The following is a 22281-nucleotide window of genomic DNA, read 5'->3' as shown; positions in this document are numbered from 1 at the left end:
AAACAATATTGGGTTTGCACAACTCTAGGGGGAGCTATTCACGTTGTTTATAAGTGAATGGCAACCCGTTGGAGCACAATATGAATGGTGTCCCTCAGTGTTGTGTAATATTGCTGTCCTGCAAGGAAGCAGTATAACTTGTCTGTTAATCTCAACATATGCATAAGCTGGCAAAATAAGCTGATGGCACTTATAGTCCCAAGAATAGTTGAAGACTACACTGTTCTTGCAGAAAGCTGTTTTTAAACCTAGTCCAGAGAACTTGATTTATATTAATCTCATCAATGGCTACCAAGAGGGTTCAGACAATCTAATAAGCCTGTAATGTTTCTGATTTCTAGGCATCTATTTTAAAGACAAATATAAGACCCTAGAAATTCCAGGCTCCTACAGTGCTGTGGAGTATGATTTGCATACACAGTTCTGTGCCATCATTAATCAGGGGAGTTTGGGATCCCTCAATTTATTTATCTTGTGCACACCTGTTCCTGCTGGAAATGAATAAGTAGACAGCAACTGCAGCTACGCAGTGGCTTTACTGATTTAAGGAACATCATTAGTCTCATCTTTAAAGCTGGAGTATCGTGGCAAAGCTTCAATGGTGCTTCTAATATATAGTTCTCATCAGAGTCAATTACCATTAGAACACATTTTTAAAATGTCATTCAGAAGCTGTTGTAGGACCCAAAAAATTGGAATTAGTTTTGCCTCCTTTGATATAAAATAAGAATAAATGAACTCATATTTCTTCTCCCCATTTTATACATAGAGTATTGGTCCTTAACTTTATTGGGTCATAGACACTTTTGAGAATATGATGTAAGATATGGTACCTCTTAGAAATGCTCTCAGATACATATATGCAAACATTAGCATAAAATTTCAGGGATTATTGACTCATAAAATCTATTCGTAGACACCCTTGCTTCAAAGTCCCAATCTAGAGAATAGTGTAGGGTGAAAATGAGTTTTAGGAACTCAAAATAGAATTCACTCAAGGTCTAAAACAGACACACACCAAGGTCTTAATGTGTGTGTGTTTTAACATTAATATGAAAATAAGTCACTTTGGAGACAAAGTTACCATTTTCAGGAATCTTTTCTAATTGATGTCTTTAATTTCGAGGGCCAATTTATATAAAATCCAGCAATATACATCTCAAAAATTATTCTAAATTGAACTACAATTCAAGGCACACTCTATGGGTTTTTTGTTTTTTTCAGTGGAAAACTTATACTAGAGTCATTCTCAAGATTCCTCTATCAGAAGAGAAATTTTCATAATTTTGTTTGGGTTCACAGGTGAAAATATTGTGAAAACAGTTCATTTATACCATACTGAAGAACAACTTAAGCCCATTTGTTTATTTATTTACTTATTTATTAACAACTTTATTGAGATATAATTCATATACCATACAATACACCCATTTAAAATATACAACTTAATGGTTTTTAGTAGATTCATAGAGTTATGTAACCATCACCACAACAATTTCAGAACATTTTCTTCAACCCAGAAAGAAACCCTGTACCCATTAGCAGTCGCTCCCCCTTCCCCACCCAATCATTCCAGCCTTAGGCAACCTCTAATCTGCTTTCTGTCTCTATAGATTTGCCTGTTCTGGACATTTCATATAAATGTCCATACAATATGGGGCCTTTTGTGACTGGCTTCTTTCACTTAGCATAACATTTTCAAGGTTCACCATGTTGTAGCATGTGTCAGTATTTCATTTCTTTTCATAGCCAAATATTCTATTGTACGGCTATTGTACACTTTGTTTATCCATTCATCAGGTGATGGAGATTTAGATTGTTTCCAATTTGGGGCTATTATGAATAATTCTGCTATAAACATTTGTGTACAAGTTTTTATGTTGACCAGCCCCTCAACTTTTAACCATACAAAAGTAAAAAGAGAAGAACTCCTATAATTACAACAAAATTATACAAAATTTGTTTTGGATTGATTTTAGATTTTTCAAGACTCAACAATTTCCAAACCCAACATCACAGAAGCTTATCATGACAGGTAAATTGGCATCATTACTCTATCCCAGAATGAGAGGAGATTAGACGTTCTCTAAGATCCCTTCAACTTACTGCTATCTATTACTTATCCATGAATTGAAGAGTAAAGAAAGACCAGTTGTGGACTTGCTCTGATCTTGAGGAAATTATCAGCAAACATTACTAAGCCCCTTGCAAGCACCAAGCATAACTGTGTACACATGAATGGGCCTTGGACAGAAGTAATATATTGAGCATGACTTGCCAAGCTACTCTGAGTTCCCATTCTGGTTGGACGTACTTGGCTCCTTCACCAATTCCCAACGGCGTTTTGCTTACAACTTTAACACTGATCTGCCTTTGATACCCTGCCTCTCTTTCTGGTTACTACCTCTGCCTCTCCTTAGGCAGTTCTCCATGCTTACTCACAGAGTCCTTCACTGCTGACTCTACTCTGCCAACCGTCTCTACTCCACCTCTGAGACTATAGACTGAACTTTATCACAGGCTTCCATGCTGGATTAATGCCCCTCTGGATCCAGGTTTGACAAGAGCTGTGCAAAATGCTCAGGGGGTGCACAATGAATGTTTGTTGAATGAAGGATCCATAAGATTTCCTATCAGTGCTATGTGTGTGAGGTTGAAAGAGGTGAAATGAATTTGACTTAGCTGCATTTATCAGTTATTACTTGATGACATATTTCTCCAATGATCAAAGCACTCAGAAACCTCAACTTATTCCTGAGGCTCTCTCCTTAGCTATTATGGTATTAACACAAGTTTATTCATTGTGATTGAAATAATTTATCTGCTAGGGACAGATTCAGAGGCATAGGAAGCACATTCTTAAAGATTTGACCCATTAGGGCCGGCCCTGTGGCTTGGTGGTTAAGTGCGCGCGCTGCAATGCTGGCGGCCCGGGTTCGGATCCCGGGTGCGCATCGAGGCACCACTTCTCCGTCCATCCTGAGGCTGAGTCCCACATGCCGCAACTAGAAGGATGTGCAGCTATGACATACAACTATCTGCTGGGGCTTTGGGGGGAAAAAATAAAATAAATAAAATCTTTAAAAAAAAAAAAAAAAAAAAAGATTTGACCCATTAGAATCATCAGACGGAGGACCCAAAGAGGAGGGTTCAGCTGACCGATTATTTTCCTTAGCTTTGCATTTCAGAGTAATCTTACTTTGGATATTTGGATTTAATTTCAATGAAATTCAGTGAGTATTACCTGATGCCAGCACATAGGGCATAACCTGGAAGGCTGAATCACAATTTACTGCTGGGGGGTCCTGCCAAGCTTTGCCATTCTTTCAGAGGAGGGTTTCCCTGGGAAGCCAATTTTTTCAGATAGTCACAAGGCTCCAGTTGGGGAATATCAGGATTCTGCCTGTAATATTTCTGCAACTTTTCTAGCACTGTGGGCAACCCAACTGTGGAAGCATAGAACATGGGCCCACCCCTGTGCCTTGGCCATCCATACCCATGTAAATAGACAACATCAATGTGCTCTGGGCTAGAAGCTATCCCATCTCCCAAAATGCGGAATGCTTCATTAATGAGTGAATATACACAGCGCTCAAGGATCTCATCCTGGCTAATGATTCGTGGTACAATGTGATAGGTTTCTCTGTACTGTGACAGAAATTCGGAAAGCCAGGGATCAGGTTTGTGAATCCTACCCAATGGCTTGTCATATTCATACCAACCTTTACCTGTCTTCTGGCCAAATCGTCCTAAATCACAGAGCATATCAGGAATTGGGCAATATCTCTGGTTGCCTCGTTTTCGGGCAGGAGTTCCTGGAGGCAACGTAGGTCCAGTAAGACCTTGCACCTTTCGAGATTTCCAACCCACATCCAACCCAGAAAGATCAGACACTCTAAAAGGTCCCATTTTGAAACCAAACTCTTCCAGCACCTGATCTATCTCCTCTGGCTTACTGCCTTCTTCTAACAAGAAGTGTGTCTGATTATAATAAGGATTCAACATTCGATTCCCAACAAATCCAAAACAGTTGCCTACAACTACTCCAAATTTTTTAATCTTTCTTGATAAGTTCATAACAGTCGCAATGGTAGTAGGGGAAGAGTATCGGCTGGGAATAACCTCTAACAACTTCATGACATGAGCTGGTGCGAAGAAGTGGGTGCCAATGACCAAGTGAGGACGATCAGTGGAAGAAGCAATTTCATCAATGTCCAGGGCTGAAGTATTGCTGCACAAAAAAGCTTCTGGCTTGCACACGGCTGACAGTTCAGCAAAGACCCGCTTCTTCAGGTTCATTTCCTCAAATACTGCTTCAATGACTAAATCTACACCACTAAGCTCCTTCATAGCTGTAGTTAACCTGGGTTTTGGTCCTGACCAAGGCTGACCACCCTGCTGCATTTTGGATGCTTCTCTTTCCAAGGAGGAGGTTATTATCTTGTTTGCAGTTTCTAGCTGCTTTTTGTCTGATTCTACAGCAATCACAGGGATCTTGGACATTGCAAGAGAAATGACAATGCCTCGACCCATTGTTCCCAAGCCTGCAGAAAAGAGTAAAGGAGAAAAAGAATGATTCAATGGTATTGGGAACTGGAAAATTACTCAGTGAATGGAAGGCTTCTGTGTCATTGGAAGACATGACATTTAAAGAGATCAATTCAAGGAATACAAATAAATTGAATACTAGTTAAAGCTAGGCACTGAGTTAAGTGCTCCAGAGAATATAACAATGAGTAGGATTCACAAACACACACACACACAAGCTATTAGAATTAAAAAGTTCAGCAAGGTTGCAGGATACAGGACCAATATACAGAAATCAATTATATTTCTAGATATATGAATGAACAATCTGAATATGAAATTAAGAAAACAATTTGCTTACAATAGCATCAAAAAGAATAAAATACTTCAGAATAAATTTAACAAAGAATTGCAAGACTTGTACACTGAAAACCAGAAACATTGTGACTTATGACAAAGCTACATAATTCAAGACAGTGTGGCACTGGCATAACAATGGACGTATGGATCAATGGAATAGAATTGAGAGTTTTGAAATAAACTCATACACCTATGGTGAGTCAATTTTTCTTTCTTTCTTTTTTTTTTTTTTTTGTGAGGAAGATCAGCCCTGAGCTAACATCCATGCCAATCCTCCTGTTTTTGCTGAGGAAGACTGGCCCTGAGCTAACATCCACGCCCATCTTCCTCTACTTTATATGGGATGCCGCCACAGCATGGCCTGACAAGCAATGCATCAGTGCACGCCCAGGATCCGAACCTGGGCTGCCAGCAGCAGAGTGCATGCACTTAACCGCTACGCCATGGGGCTGGCCCGGCAAGTCAATTTTTAACAAGGGTGCCAAGATAATTCAATAGGGAAAGAATAGTCTTTTCAACAAGTGGTGCTGGGACAACTGGATCTCCACATGCAGAAGAATGATGTTAGACCCCTACCTCACATCATATACAAAAATTAACTCAAAATGCATAACAGACTGAAGTAAGAGCTAAAACTATAAAATTCTTATGAGTAGATTTTCATGACCTTGGATTAGGCAATGGTTTCTTAGATGTGACACCAAAAGCACAAGCAACAAAAGAAAAAAAAATAGATAAATTCGATATCATCAAAATTTAAAACTTTTGTGCTTCAAACAACACTATAAAGAAAGTGAAAAGAACCCACATAATGAGAGAAGATATTTGCAAATCATATATCCAATAAGGTACTTGTATATATAAAGAACTCCTACAACTTAACAATAAAAAGATAACTCAATTTAAAATTAGGCAAAGAGTCTAATAAACATTTCTCCAAAGAAGATATACAAATGGCCCATTAGCATATGAAGAGATGCTTAACATCAATAGTCATTAAGGAAATGCAAATCAAAACCACAATGAGCTACCACTTCACTCTCACTAGGATAGCTATAATTAAAAAGATAACCAATAACAAGTTCTGGCAAGGATGTGGAGAAACTGGAACCCCAATACACTGCTGGCAGATTGCAAAATGGTGCAGGTGCTGTGGAAAACAGTTTGGAAGTTCCTCAAAATGTTAAACATGTAGTTACCATATGATCCAGCAATTCCACTTCTAGGTGGGTAGGCAGGTATGTGTATATATATCCCCAAGAGAACTGAAGACATATGTCCATAAAAAACTTGTTCAGAGCAAGCTTTATTCAAAATAGCCAAGTAGAAACAATCCAAATGTCCATCAACTGATGAACGGATAAACAAAATGTGGTATATCCATACAGTGAAATATTATTCAGCCATGAAAAGGAATGAAGTACTGATGCATGCTATAACATGGATAAACCTTGAAAACATGCTAAGTTAAAGAAGTTGGACACAAAAGAAAACATGTTGTATGATTCCCGTTATATGAAATGTCCAGATTAGGCAAATCCATAGAGACAGAAAATAGATTAGTAGTTGCCAGAGGCTGGGGGGAAGGGTAATGATGAATGACTGCTAATGGGTACAGGGTTTCTTCTTAGGGAATGAAAATGTTCTAAAATTGATTGTGGCAAGGGTTGTATAACTTTGTGAACATCTGAAAAACATTGAAGTATACTCTTTTTTTGGTGACATTGTTACTATGTATTTAAAAAAATTTTTTTAATTGTGGTAAAATACACATAACATAAAGTTTACCATTGTAACTATTTTTAAGTACATAGGTTTAGTGGCATTAAGTACATTTACATTGTTGTGCAACCAGCACCACCATCCCTCTCCAGAACTCTTCATCTGGCAAAGCTGAAACTCTACCCATTAAATAATAACTCTCCATTCCTCCCTCCCTCCAGCCCCTGGCAACCACCATTTTACTTTCTATCTCTATGATTTTGACTGCTTTAGGTACCTCATATAAGTGGAATCATATAGAATTTGTTCTTTGTAACTAGCTTATTTCACTCAGCATAATATCCTCAAGCTTCATCCATGTTGTAGTATGTACTAGAATTTCCTACCTTTTCAAGGCTGAATAATATCTCAGTGTGTGTATATACCACATTTTGTTTATCCATTCATCAATCGATGGATGCTTGGATTGCTTCCACATTTAGGCTTTTGTGACTAATGCTGCTATGAACACGGGTATACAAATATCTGTTTAAGTCCTCGCTTTCAATTCTTTTGGATATATACACAGAAGTGTAATTGCTGGATCATATAGTAATTCTATTTTTAATTTTTTGAGGAACCATCATACCGTTTTCCATAGCAGCTGCATCATTTTACATTGAATTGTACTCTTTAACATGGTGAATTTTATGGTATATGAGTTACATCTCAATAAAACTGTTATAAAAAATATGAGTAGTACCAACCCTCAGGAAGCTTATAATCTAGTGGTGGGAAGAAGAAAAGTTCACAAATATCCCTTGTATAAGGTAAAGTAAATGATGCGAGAAGTTCACATTTCTTTGGTGATTCAAAGGAAAGAGATTATATTTTGTTGGATGAATCAAGAAATGCTTCAAGATAAAGATATTTGAAGAAATATTTGAAGAAAAATCATATTGAAATAGGTGAAATTGGGGAAGTTGAACCACCCAGGCTAGGGCAGGGAAAAGGAAAGGAAGTAATATTTAATCAAAAGCAAGAAGAATGGAAAATGTAGAAAAACTATTCAGTGCCAAGATGTTTCTGCTCCTCCCCTATATCATTTCATTTTCCTCCTGGGCACATAGAAGACTGTATTTTCCAGACACCTGGTATCCTGGTAGGGCCTGTGACTAATTCTAGTCAATGAAATTGGGGGAGGGGGGTGGGAATCTACGGTTAGCCCCTAAAATCTCCCACAAGATCCCTCATTACCACCTGGATATAGAGAACACGGAGAAGAACTCAGAGGCCTTGGAGGAGACCCTAGAGCAGGTGTTGGAAAACTATGGCCTACAGGCCAAATCTGGCCCACTGCCTGTTTTTGTACTGCCTGCAAGCCAAGAATGTTCTTACATTGTAAATAGTTGGCAAAAAACAAAAGATGAATAGTTTGTGACACATGAAAATTATATCAAATTCAAATTTCAGTGCCCATAAATAAAGTTTTATTGGAACACAACCACATTAATTTATTTCCATATTGTTGTCTACAGCTGTTTTTGCGCTCAGTGGCAGAGCTGAGTAGTTGCAACAGAGACCATATGGCCCAGAAAGCCTAAAATATTTATCATCTGGACCTTTACAGAAAAGTTTGCTGACCTTTGTCCAGGAGAATGGCAGAGGCACTAGTTGGAAAGAACCTGGGCCTAGAATAACCTACTGGAGTGTGCAGAAAATAAATCTTTATTGGGTTAAGCCACAGAGATTGTTGGGTTAATTGTTATAGTAGCAGGTTATCTGTTACCTAACCAATTCATTGTGGATGAAACAGCTTTGTAAAAGCCATTTACATATTACTCTTTTAATACTTCATATTGACTAGCTTTGGGGATTGATTTTGAATATAGAATGGTATCAATCATCAAAAATCATTGATTTAGTTTCTCTAGAATATATTTATTTAACTTTCAAATTTTATTAAATTATTTAATATTATATATAATATAAATAAATATATTAAATTATTTAAAATATTTAGTTTTCCAAATTTACTAAACATCTGCATTTCACTCAGTAACAAGAAGGCTGGATAACTCTCACTGCAATAGCAACTTGTATCCTAAACACTAGCCTGGGCAAATAGGAGGTAGAGAGTGGGGTTCAAAACCCTGGCCTCCTAGCTTTCAGGCCCGAGCTTAGTATAAAATTTCTAACATTGTAGAAATCATGATCTCACGGGGACAATAAGGACTAATGAGAAGTTAGGTGAAAGTGATTTGTAAACTGTGAAGTAATGTAGGTGTTATCTCAGAATGAACACAGACCAGGGAAGGAATGTCACCTCATGAAGGTGGGGTATGGTTCTTCAGTGCTCGCCTCTCAGAGCAGGTCTGCTGAAGGATCGCTGGGGCCACAAATCAACTCATAATCCAAATCACAAGGTGGAGCAGATCAGTGCTTTTTAGAAGTGTCCTAGCTATAATTTTAGATCTTCTTTAGTTTAATTCTATAAACTCACACTTTCCATTTAATCACTGCAGTAAAAACGCACATGAACGCAATATATATTTCTTTCAAAAAGTTCTTAGCTCCTAACTTCTCTTCTCACAACCTTGTGGTTTGAACGCATTTAAAACTGTCAGACAAAGGGCTGAAGGACCAAGTTTTTCACTTTTGGAGGACATTGGCAAGAGAGTGGCTGAAGTGATGACTTTAGAAATTAAAGTTGAATAGAGAAGAAAGTAAAGATAAGGGGGAGCTGATCAAGTAATAGATGTAGGTGGGATAAGTGACTAAGAGACATGGAAAGATACAAGGTTGTGGTGAAAAGGTGAGGTTTCAAATGTGAGAGGTGGAGAAATGTTCAGGGTGAAGACAAGACCTATGGTGAGCCCGTAAGTGTGGAAGTGAAGTGAGAAGGTAAAGGAACCCGGGAGCTAGAGGGCTTGATGAATTGTCCACACAGATGATAAAGACAAGCAAGATGGCAGCAGGATTTGGGCCAACGTGGGTAACTGTGAGCCAGGTACCAAAATTTTCAGCAAATGAGGGGAAGCAATGATAGTAATGAGGAGGGATAGAGCATGGCAGGATCACAGAGGAGAGTGTCCTGAAAGGAATAATGGTCTGAGACAGGAATTGGGAAGTGACACTGAGGTCCGTGGAGTGTGGGAGAAGCAGGAGCATCCTTTTGAGAGGGCTGCAGGAGAAGCAGGTGCATAGGGTAAGCCAGGTTTCAGGCAGGAGAGAGCAGGAAGCCATTAGTGAAGCAGACGAGGCTGTAGGAACATTCCAGAGGGCATAGGGTGCGGTGGGAGACTGCATCACAAAGACGAAGTGCAGAGCAGTATGGGGATAAACATGAAGGAGGGGGAAATGACCAAACTCTCTCACTTTCGTTTTATCCATATTGTCTTCTGTATATTTTAAATGTTTTTTTAAATATTTTTCAGAACAATGTGGGGTATACTTTAAATAAAAAACAACTTCAAACTTTTAAACATTCCATTCCAGACAAACCTGAAGTCTTCATAAAAGGCTCACAATAAGGAAATAGGGAAACTCTCAAATAATGGTTGACAAACATAATACCGATAAACTTAACTTTTGCTATTATTGTCCATTAATTATTCTTGGCTTGAATGAATATAGGGAAGAAGAAACAGGTAAGGACACAATTAGAAACAAATATTGGCATTGCTGAAAGAGTACAAAAAAGGAACACTCAGAGTTCTTCATCACACCTCCTTAAAAAATCACAAGTGAACAGTCAGTACTAGAAGGAGCACAGTGTGTTTGTATTAAAGACATACTATTTTATACCCAAACTTGACTGAGACAACAAGCAGACTGAGAAGACGTAGAGTGGGCTCTTTCCCTCCTAGTTGGGTTGGTGCTAGAGAGCTGGTGAGAGTTAAGAAAGTTGATGCTTTTAGTAAAATGTGGACCTCCTCCCCCAGAAGACTGTACATAAGCTGACACATATAACATTTTGCTTACCATTTCACAGAGTTTAAAATCCACCAAAGACCATTCTTGGGCCAACACTAAGAGCAAGTAAAGCTTAGGAAAGTGGCCCAAAGAAGCTAACCAGAGAGCTAGCTTTCGAGGAAAGAAGACGTTTTGTTTGGGAACATTCCCCAGGGAAAAAATAGGGAAGCCACTGTCTCAGGGTTCAGATGGATTGAGGACAGTGGTTTCGAGAAGGAGAAGTGAATGGATCCAAGGACAGAAAGACAGAGCTTTCATTCCAAATACCTAGCTACAAGAGCAACAGGCCACAATTGAACTGTGGTACAAATAATAATCATTGCTGGGAAATCCAGGAGTGAGAGATTGATACAGGGCAGAGGTAGGGATGTGTAAAAGATGCCTGGAGTCGGGAGTCCGACAGACCTGGCGTCAGACCCTCACACCACTTGTGTTTAGTTCGTTGTTGTGAAAGTGAGCGTCTCTAGGCCTCACATGTGAAATGAAGGTAGTTCATGGGCTGGGGTGAAAATTAAGTTAGCTAACAGAAGTAATATGTTTAGCAGACAGCCTGGCACCTGGTGGCCCTAAGCAAATGGTAGCACTTTATATGTGCAGATTTTGAGAATGACTACCCCGTGTTCTTACCGAGTACGCCAACTGAGGAGATGGGCTGTGCCGATGCTGTTTTCCAGGATGCTCCAGACGGAGTTGACCACTTCATCGCATTCCTCTCAGCAAAGAAAGCGTATTGCAGGGCTCTAGCCTGCCCTGATTTATGAAGGTACATAAACAGCTCCTCCTCCTTCTTGATGCCCACCTCATAGGGATACTGTACAGCGGCCTGGACTGCACGGACACAAGTCTCCTGAGAAATGTGCCCAGGGTGTTGTTTCCGCATCTTCAAAACGGCTTCACTGAAAATGGTGTCCATGTGGGGCAAGCTCTCAACTGGCTTGTTGCAGAGTCTACGGGATTCTAGAGACTGATCTGAAAGCAATAAAGAAGAAACTCAGATCTTTGGAAATGTTACTTACACAAAGGGAATATGAGTATATAATAATAATAACCTGTTCAAATTCAAAGTACAAAATTAAATACTATTCATCAAGATATTTACTATTAACACTAATACCAAAATCTCTGACGTCTTTGTACCTTAGTCTCATAAGATAGAATTTAATAGATTCAAAGCAATTTCAAGTTACCTAATTGAGGCATAAAAGTTGCATTTTTCTTCTATTCCAAGGCCAAGACAATTTTATAATAGATCAAATATTAATCTGTCACTGAGTTTAAGGAAAAAGTTCTGGGTTAATATTTTAGATTCAAAATAATCTTACCTTCATTCCTAATAGTAACAAAAACTTTAAAATATGTAGAAAAGAAGAGAGTGTGATATTGGTACAAGGATAGACATACAAATCAATGGAAAACAATTGACAATAAATAAACAAATCCTTATAATTATGGCCAGTTGATTTTCAACACAGGTGCCAAAACATTTCAATGAGAAAAAGGATAGTTTTTTCAACAAATGGTGCTGAGACAACTGGATCTCCACATGCAAAAAAAGTGAATTTAGATCCTTACCTAGCACCATATATAAAAATTAACTCAAAATGGATCATAAATCTAAATTGAAGAGCTAAAACTATAAAAATTTCTAGAAGAAAACATAGGAAAAATCTTTGTGACCTTGGGATAGCCAAAGTGTGCTTAGCATGATTTTTTTCTATCCATGATAGAAAAAAAAATCACTAAATTGAACGTCTTCAAAATAAAAGACTTTTGTACTTCAAACAACACCATTAAGAAAATGAAATGATAAGCCATATACTGGGAGAAAATATTTGTATGGTAGGCAGAATAATACCACCTTGCCCCCCTGCCAAATGTCCACTTCCTAATCCCCATAACCTCTGAGTATATTACTTTACATGGCAAAGGGACTATACATATATGATTAAGGTTAAAGACCTTGAGATGTGGAGAGCACTCTGTATTATCCAGGTGGGCCCAATCTAATCACATGAGTCCTTAAAAGAGGAGAACTGTTCCTGGCTGTAGTGAGAGAGATTTGATGAGAAGGGTCAGACAGATGCAACATGGGAAAGACTCGACCTGTTGGTGACGATGTGGCTTTGAAGATGGAGGAAGGGGGCCAACAACCAAGGAATTCAGTGGCCTCTAGAATCTAGAAACAGCCCTCTGTTTACAACCAGCAAGAACATGGGGACCTTGGTCCTACAATGCAAAGTACTAAATTCTGCCAACAACGCAAGTGAGCAGGAAACAGATTTTCCCCCAGAGCCTCCAGAAAGGAGGGCAGCTGTTGACACTTGGATTTTAGTCCAGTTAGACCCCTACCAGACTTCTGACCTAGTGATCTGTAAGACAATAAATTTGTGTTGTTTAAACCTCTAAGCTTGTGGTAATTTGTTATCAAAGCAATAGAAAATGAACACAATTTGCAAATCAAATATCTAATAAAGTTTGTATACAGAGTATATAAAGAAATCTTATGACTCAAGAATAACAAGGAAAACAACCCAATTTTTAAAATGGGCAAAAACTTGAGTGGATATTTCACCAGAGGATATACGAATGGCTAACAAACATGTGAAAAAGATATTCAACGTCATTAGTCATTAGGGAAATGCAAATTAAAACCACAATGAATGTGGTAGACAGCTTCTAAGTAATGGGATGTCATTTCTGAGATGCAGTTACAAAAAGACTGGCTTTGGTGGTCTTGCTCTTTCTGATGGAAACCAGCTGCCATGTGAGGCGCCCTTTGGTGAAGCCCATGTGGCAAAGAACTGAAAGAGGCCTTCAGTCAACAGCCAGGGAGGAACTGAGGCCCTCGGTCCAACAGACCACAAGGAACTGAATCCTACTAACAACCACCTGAGTGAGTTTGGAAGCAGATCCTCCCCCAGTGAAGCCACGAGATGAATACAGCCCCAGGCAATACCTTGAATGCAGCCTTATGTGAAATCCTAAACCAGAGGACCTAGCTAACCACACTTAGATTCCCGACCCACAGAAACTGTAAGATGGTAAATGTTTGATTTTAAGCAGCTAAATTTTGGGGCAATTTGTTATGTAGCTGTAGATAACCAATACAGCCCCACTAGAATGACTATAACCAAAAAGACATCAATACCAAATGTTGGGATGATTCGGAGTAACTGGAACCCTCATACATTGCTTATAAAAATGTAAAACAGTACAGTCATTTTGGAAAAGAGTTTGGCAGTTTCTTAAAAAGATAAACATAAATTTATTGTTCAACCCAGCAATTTCACTCCTACGAATCTACCCAAGAGAAATGAAAACACATGTACACACAAAATTTGTATGTGAATATTCATAGCAGCTTTATTAATAATAGCTCAAAACTGCAAACAATCTGAATATCTATTAACTGATGAATGCAAAAAGAAAATGTGGTATAGCCATACAATGAAATACTACTCAGCAATAAAAAGGAATAAGCTACTGATACATGCTACAACACAGATGAACCTGAAAAATATTCCGCTAACTGAAAGAAGCCAGATACAAAAGATTACATATTGTATGATGTCATTTATAGTAAATGTCCAGAAAAGGCAAGTCTATAAAGACAAAAAGATCAGGGGTTGCCCAGGGCTGGGGGTTGGAGTGGGAGTAAGCTGCAAAAGGGCATGAGGGAACTTTTTGGGGTAGTGGACAAGTCCTAAAGCTGATTTATGGGGATGGTTGCATAGCTCTATAAGGTAAATTATGCCTCACTAAAGCTGTTAAAAAATATATCCAGAAATGAATTTATCAAGAAAGGTGCAAGACCTTTAAGCAGATAACTATAACATTTTATTGAAGAATATAAAATAAGACCTTAATAAAGAGAGACTCCATGCTCCTGGATATAAATATTTAATAGCATAAAAATATAAACATTTTCCATATATATTATATATGAATTTCTAATAAGAACCTTTATGGTTCTATTTTTTAAAATAACTCAACAGAATGATTCTGAAGTTTGCATAAAAGAATAAATGTGTAACAAATTACCTTACCAAAACTGTTTCCTAAAACAGCATACCAGAAACTGGTTTCCTTTTTTTCTTTTTTGTGAGGAAGATCAGCCCTGAGCTAACATCCATGCTAATCCTCCTCTTTTTGCTGAGGAAGACCGGCTCTGAGCTAACATCTGTTGCCAATCCTCCTCCTTTTTTTCCCCAAAGCCCCAGTAGGTAGTTGTATGTCATAGCTGCACATCCTTCTAGTTGCTGTATGTGGGACGCGGCCTCAGCATGGCCAGAGAAGCGGTGCATCGGTGTGCGCGTGGGATCCAAACCCGGGCCACCAGTAGCGGAGCGCGTGCAGTTACCCGCTAAGCCACGGGGCCGGCCTCCAGAAACTGTTTTCTAAAAAGTGCTACCATCTCTTCAAGAATAAACCATTATATCAAAAATGTACACTTTAAGTTAATTAGACAGAAAACCTACCAGAGCTTATAAATTAGTTTCACTGTAAAAAGACATGGGAATGTGAGCCTTTCCTAGTTGGAGTGTTACTGTGTATCCAAGGGAGAGTGAGTTAGGTTTGGATATAATCATGTGCACATGGAAGTATATCTGGGAAACATTGTATAATCTCAATCTTTTTTTTTTAAACCTAGGAGGCAAGAATATTAATGCTTGATTACTAAGTAGAACTGAAAAGAATGGGTTTTTAAATTAATGTTTTCACATATGATGTTAACAGGATTCAGGAAAGGAGGGAAAGATGGTGGTTAGCAGCATGTGGTCCCTGTTCGTCCTGCTATTGTTGGAAAAACATGAAATCTACCCAATGGGCTACCAGTTACTTGCTCATTTATCCAACGAGTTAGCCCAATTTGCAATTTACGGCAAGGAAAGCTCTGCAGAGAAAGATGGAGAGACTTTTCCAGGGTCTACAGCTGATTTAATTCCTTGGTGGCCCAAAAGGAAGACAAGAGTGGACAGTGGGGACAGACAAGTGTGCAGAGGACCACGTGGATGAGGAAAGGGGGCCAAGCTGTCAGTGTTGTGGCATCAACAGGCAGCTGGTGCAATCTATGCGGGCGAGGACAGGGCATACACATCTGGGATATGTTAGGGCTGGATCTCTGTCTTCCTGACACTACCACCGTTCCCACCACGAAGAGGGCTGATTCTCAACACCATAGCACATATGAGAGTTATTTGAGGAGATTAAAAAGTTCAGAGGCCCATGCCCCACTATGGACTCAGTTAAGAATCTTTAAAGAGGGGGCCTGGGCATGAGTATTTTTTAAAAATTCAACAGTTGATGTTGAGGTATAGCCTCTGGGAGGTCCAAGAGCAGTGCATTATGTCAGCCACTATATCAAGCACAGTTGTAGCTCCTGGCAACTCTGCCCTAGGCCAGGGTTTGAAAAGAAAAGAGAAGAGAAAGAAAAAAAAAAAAGAGGAGAAGAAAAAAGAAAAGCGAAGCTTGCTTAAGTGTGCAGTAATTATTGGTGATCAGCATAATCTTGTTATCCTGGGGATACTCGGGACCTCTCAGCCTGCAGATGGGCATTCTGGGAGCTACCCACAGCACTTGTCCAGACCAGCCCAGTGCCAAGCTAAACCCATCCGCTGGCGAGTTTTGGATCAGGGTACAATCTTGGCAGTTTTTCTCTGCTCAATTTCCCACCCCTTTCTTGCTGTAGCTGTAACTGAAGGATGCTATTATCTTACAACTCCGTTTTATTACTAGAAAATATATTCAGAATTTCCCCTGTGGGTCTACAGATATGGTTTTTTCAAAGTGTATTTCTTATACACTTGGTAGTTTCAGAGTCTTGGTAGTTTTTTTTTTTTTTTGTGAGGAGATCAGCCCTGTGCTAACATCCGCCAATCCTCCTCTTTTTTTGCTGAGGAAGACTGGCCCTGGGCTAACATCTGTGCCCGTCTTTCCTCCACTGTATATGGGACGCCGCCACAGCATGGCCTGACAAGCGGTGCGTCGGTGCGCGCCCGGGATCCGAACCAGCGAACCCCGGGCCGCCGCAGCGGAGCGCGCGCACTTAACCACTTGCACCACCGGGCCGGCCCCCAGAGTCTTGGTAGTTTTAAAGTCACTCAGCTGTACCTACAGAATAAGAGAGGCAAGTGTGAGCGGGTCAGCATCAGCATCTGCTGCCCAGGAAAATGGGGAGGAGAAGCACTAATTAGTGATTCAAATACACTTATCATTGAATTCTTTCCTTGACCTATTCACATTTTTTTCTCAATTCTTTGAGGTTTTCTACAGCAGAAGAATATTCGAGTTTTGATTTTAAAAAAGTGAATCATGCTCCTAAAGGAAGAACAGGAAGTAATTATTTTCCCTCTTTCCTTTCTGGTAAACTGACAGGAAGAGATGTTCTCTGTCTAGGATAAAGAGAGACACAACATGCAGCTTACAGAAATGGTTTCCTAAGACATAAAGGACTCTGTCTTCTCTAATTCTGATCAACAGTAAGCTGTGTCTGTCACAAAAGCTCTGCAAAGGACAGACAGAACACCTGCACCTCTCCAGGTCACCCCCCGAGCTTGGAAGTATGTAAAAAGCAGCTCCATTTAGACACTTGCCTAGACTCCTCCGCTTTTGTGAAACATGTTTATATAAACGTTCATAGAGAGTAAAAATAAATTACAAAGAGAAAATGAAGAGAAAGGCAGATGAAACCACTAAGATTTTTTTTTAAGCCACAAAATCCAAATGAACAAATAGACCAAGGTTTTTAGGCAGAATTAGAATCGCTAAAAATGGCTAACACGGCCCAGCGCAGTCACAGTAACAGGACCAGTGTTCATTATAGGACAAAAACAGAGCATCAGGTTCCCGAGTCAAGGCTCCCAGTTGGGTGTCCCTTGTGTTCCTCTTTGAATAACAGCACACACTTTCAGCTTTATGCCGGAAACATGCACGTAGGAACAAGGAGTTCTTACTCAGTTTGGGAACAAGCAGGCTACCGGCCAAATGCAAGTGCAAATAAATAGCACTTTACAGGACCCTCCTCTCCCCAGTTTAGCCAATACAATTTGGTTTGGCCAAGTCATTCTGAATTGCTCTGCTAAATCTATTGCACTGCAGTAGTCTGAGAGACTTCATACAACAAGAGCATTAAGATGCATGAAGCTAAGTAACTTCCACAGTCAACTCTCCAGGATGCGTGTTAAGTTTGTAGAGAAATTTGCAGCTACTTCCCCAATCACATTTTTAGATACATGCTAACCTCCTACAATCCCCACCCACCCGTAACTGGTTCCGAAACTGCGGACTGCAACGCTGACTGCTGGAAATTCCCTTCCTTCTCTCCTCTCCTATTGGATGTGGAAACTAAAAAAGTGTTCTCAATCTTCTCCTTTTGTTATTTTTTTTAAGTAAACATTTCAGCAGTAGGGGTGGAGGCAGAGATGGGGTGGGAATAGGCTGAATGAGTGAAATACTTTTACAAATGGTACAAGAGAACTCAAAAATTTTACGTGTTTTTTAAAAATTGAGATATAATTCACATACCATGAAAGTCTCCATTTTAAAGTTTACAATTCATTGGTTTTTAGTATATTCACAAGGTGCGCAACCATATATGTATGTTTTAAAACCACACCTTTTATAACCGATTTACTAATATCTTTAAGATTGCAGATAGTGTTTGCATGCCAGGTGTGAAAGGCCAAAACTAGGAAAAGTTATCTCCATTCTTACCCTTGTTCTCTGTACATCAGTGGTTCTCAAAGTGTGGTCCCCAAAACACAGCATCAGCATCACCTAGGAACTTGTTAGAGATGCAAATTCTTGGGCCCCACCCCAGATGTACTGAATCAGAAAGTAATGAGTGGAGTCCTACAATCTCTGTTTTAACAGACCCTCCAAGTGATTCTGATGCACAGTAAACTTGGAGAACCATCGTTCCAGATCAAGACAATTGTACTAGCTTCACATAACTATAGATTTGAAAATGCATATATATTTAATATTAATATATTTAAATGATATAAAAATATATAAACACATATTTTATAATAAATCTCTATTATAAAAATACAACCATATATTTTTATAATAGATTTTTGTGGAAGTTGTCCTTGAAATCAATCCATTAATTTTGTTCTGCCAAATAACCACATACTAATAGCTATATTTAAAAGCAAACGAAGAGGGCCGGTCCCGTGGCTTGGCGGTTAAGTGGGCGCGCTCCGCTGCTGGTGGCCCGGGGTTCGGATCCCGGGCTTGCACCGACGCACCGCTTCTCTGGCCATGCTGAGGCCGCGTCCCACATACAGCAACTAGAAGGCTGTGCAACTATGACATACAACTATCTACTGGGGCTTTGTGGGGGTAAAAATAAAATAAAATCTTTAAAAAAAAGAAAAAGAAAAAGAAATAAATAAATAAAAGCAAACAAAGAAAAAAAAAGAAGAGGAAAGCGGGGAAACAAAAAGAAAGGAAAAGCACAAGACCTCAAATGAAAATGAAAAGCAAAATAAATAAGCCTACCGAAACTGTGCATTTTGTAAGATAATAAATGCAAATATAGATAAGAATCTCTGAGCTAGTCTTTCACTGATCTGCCCTATTTCTCTACCTTGTATCTCTAGCATTTATCTATTACAAATTAGCAACAAGAAATCATGGGATTCCAAACAGTGTAACTCATTTAGAAAGGCGAACAAATGAAAATAGTAAAAGTCCCAGAGTTTTCCACGAGACTCTAAGCCCTAAACCCCGAAAGAGACACTGGAGCTGCTCATGTTGTAGCAAGGTCAAAAAAGTGAAGCCTAAACACTGGGGCCTGTGGGGGTCTCATAACAGGGTTTGGAACCAATTTTGTGGAAGCTTTTCCTGTCATAATGAAGAAAATGAAGCGCAAAACGCTGATTTGTTAAGGTGCATATAACTAAGGTAGGCTATAATCCAGATCTCCTGACTTCCGGTCCAGAGCCCCTTTCTCTTCCAGACTGCACCCCCTCCACACCGGCTGGGCAGCCCTTTTTCCTTTGGGTAAATTTAATGATTCAGATATTAGGAAAAGATAAACATTTTTTAAAAAATCAAGTCTTCATTACCTACCACCCAAATACAACCACTGTTAAAAGTTTGTTATATCTCCTTATAGTTTTTTTCCTTATGCAAATATATATATGAAGACATACACACACACACACACACACACACATTTGTGCAATTTCCTATCTGGCTGTTTTCAACTGAATATTACATGTAAGCATTTTTCCAGGTTCTTCAACTTGCTTAAAAAAAGGAAATTTTAATGGCTGAATGGGGTTGCTTCATTGAGATCTATCATCTTTTATGTAACTAATCTCCTAAAATGAGATGTTTGAGTTGTTTCTAATATTTTACAATGATAAATAAAGCTTCAATGGGTGTCACTGTATACAAATCTTTGTGTACTTCTGTGGTTATTTCTGTATGAGAAATTCCTAAAAATAGAAACACTAAGTCAAAAGGGGTGAATAAGCCTTATGGCATGATTGCCCAATTGCTCTCAGATAGGATGTACTACAAGCAGTGCAATAAGAGCTTATTTAAACTCAATCTCACCATATTATTTTTCTATCTTTTCCAATGTGCTTGGGAAAAATAAGTGTCTTTCAAATCGCTAATGGTTTTTCATTAATCATCAAGTTTAAAAAGCATTTAAGAACTAGGCATACACTTACTATATGACCCAGCAATACTACTCTTAGGTATTTACCCAAGAAAAAGGGAAACGCATCTACCAAGACTTGTGCAGGCCCAAAGTGGAAACAACCTAAATGACCATTGACTGATAAATGGATAAACAAACTGTGGTATATCCATACTATGGAACGCTATTCAGTAATCAAAAAGAATGAAATATTTATACAGGAAACAACATGGATGAATCTCAAAAACATTACACTAAGTGAAGGAAGTCAGACACAAAAGACTATATACTATATGTCTGATTCCACCTGCATGAAATTCTAAAAAAACAAAACTATAGTAAGAGAAAGGAGGTCAGTGATTGTGGCAAGGGGCAAGAGAGGGAATCTACTGGAAAGAGGCATGAAAATGCTTTTTAGGGTGATAGAACCATATCTTAATATTTGGATGCCACCAAGTGGACAAACTGTGTAATGTTATTGAGATTGAGTAGATCATTTTATAAACTTCACAAATAAAAAATTAATGTTTAAAAGTTTTAAATTTATTTTAAAAATTAAATAAATTTTAAAAATTAAAACAGACCATTTCATAAAGGTACTAGACCATGATCCTCATCTACCTCTTTTAGTAACTTAATTCTCAAATCTGAATCTAGGGAAATCAGTTGAGGAAAAGAACTTCCTGTTGAAATCAAGTTCTTTACAAACTAAAACCAGGGGTGTAAATGATAGTTACGAGGCTATCTTAAGCCCCAGACCAAAAATTTTTTAGAGACCTCCAAATGCAAACAGCCTTTGCTATCAGCCAACCAAGTGACTTCTAACAATAAGCCCTCCCAGGAGGTACAATGAAACCAGCCATGAAAACATGGTGAAGATTGGAAGGCAGAGAAAGATGGCAGGAAACTCATTCTCCTTTGGGCAAAGGCTTGCTGATTCTCTTTATGAGCCACCAGGATTTTCTCCCCATAGTCCCTAGCCTCTCCAGTTGAAGCTTTTAATATTGCATTGAAATGGTAAATGGCTAGAGCCACAAAAAGAAAGATTATTTTAGGGAAGTGTTTGGTCCCTGCCAGGATTGACAAAAGAATGACTATTTCAAAAGAATGTCTTTGAATGACACCAAGCCATTGCCTGCCACAACGCGGGGAGATGAACACTCTGCTCTACCTGTAACCCAACACTCCTCCCAATTATTTTTTCTGACACTCTTTAACCCTCTCCATCTTGCTGCCAATCTCCATAAACTGAAAAAGAACAGTTAAAAAAAAAAAAAAAGGAAGAAAAAAAACTCCAGGAATGCCATTCCAAAGAACTCTTAAAAAAATGTCATGAATCAATAAAGTGAGAAACCAGTGAAAAACATAGCTCACTAAAACAGAACTACGGCTTTATTGTGGTAAATTATAAGCCTGTCTTCTGTTTGCTGAAATGTTTGTTTGCTTGTTTGTTTTCATTCTAATTATATTTCTTAATAGAAAATACATTCATTCAATAAAAATTCAAAAGGTACAGGAGAGTAAAAAATAAAAATCTTCCAACTGCTTCCCTGGCTGACCAGCCCCATACCCAGAGGCAAACATTAACCATTTCTTGTGACTCCTTACAGAAATATCTTATACATAGACAAGTTACATATACACATTCTCCCATGTAGACATTCGATCCCATCCCCTCTTTCTTATTACACAAATGGTGAACCACTATATATAATTATGCTTCTTTTACTTAATACTACAATATATCATGGTGTTCACACCATATCAATACACAGAGCTTCTCATTCATTTTAAAGCTGTATCATATTCCATCACATGGATGTACCATAAGATATTTAAGAAGTTCCTTATTAAAATGGACATTTAGCTTTTCCAATCTTGTACTGTTTTTATTATTATCTTCTTACCTGAAACTCTCTGAGCTAATTTTATTGCTCCTTCAATCAGGTCTGAGTTCACAATTTCATCTAGAATACCCAGCTTGAGTGCTTCGTCTGCCAAAACATGTCTTCCTAAAACAAAACAAAATAAAACAAGCCAAAGAACAATGTGAGATTAAA

At 38.7% G+C, this 22281-nt stretch overlaps 1 protein-coding gene across 1 annotated transcript in view; it reads right to left on the bottom strand.

The window, feature by feature from the left end:
* Positions 1 to 1338: 1338 nt before the first annotated feature.
* EHHADH (enoyl-CoA hydratase and 3-hydroxyacyl CoA dehydrogenase) overlaps positions 1339 to 22281 on the bottom strand; it is a 42135-nt gene continuing 21192 nt past the window's right edge. Inside the window, exons 5-7 of the mRNA XM_004424625.3 lie at positions 22129 to 22233; positions 11191 to 11532; positions 1339 to 4544 (exon numbers count right to left, since the gene is read on the bottom strand). Of these exons, the coding sequence (XP_004424682.1) occupies positions 3283 to 4544; positions 11191 to 11532; positions 22129 to 22233 (1709 nt within the window). The 3' untranslated portion in view covers positions 1339 to 3282. The remainder of the gene's footprint in view (positions 4545 to 11190; positions 11533 to 22128; positions 22234 to 22281) is intronic.

The sequence above is a fragment of the Ceratotherium simum genome, chromosome 15 (genome assembly GCF_057802395.1).
Source record: "Ceratotherium simum simum isolate JZ-2026a chromosome 15, ASM5780239v1, whole genome shotgun sequence".
Taxonomy (NCBI): Eukaryota; Metazoa; Chordata; class Mammalia; order Perissodactyla; family Rhinocerotidae; genus Ceratotherium; species Ceratotherium simum.
The sequence above is the reverse complement of the archived record's forward strand: the minus strand, read 5'-3'. Positions and strand labels throughout refer to the sequence as shown.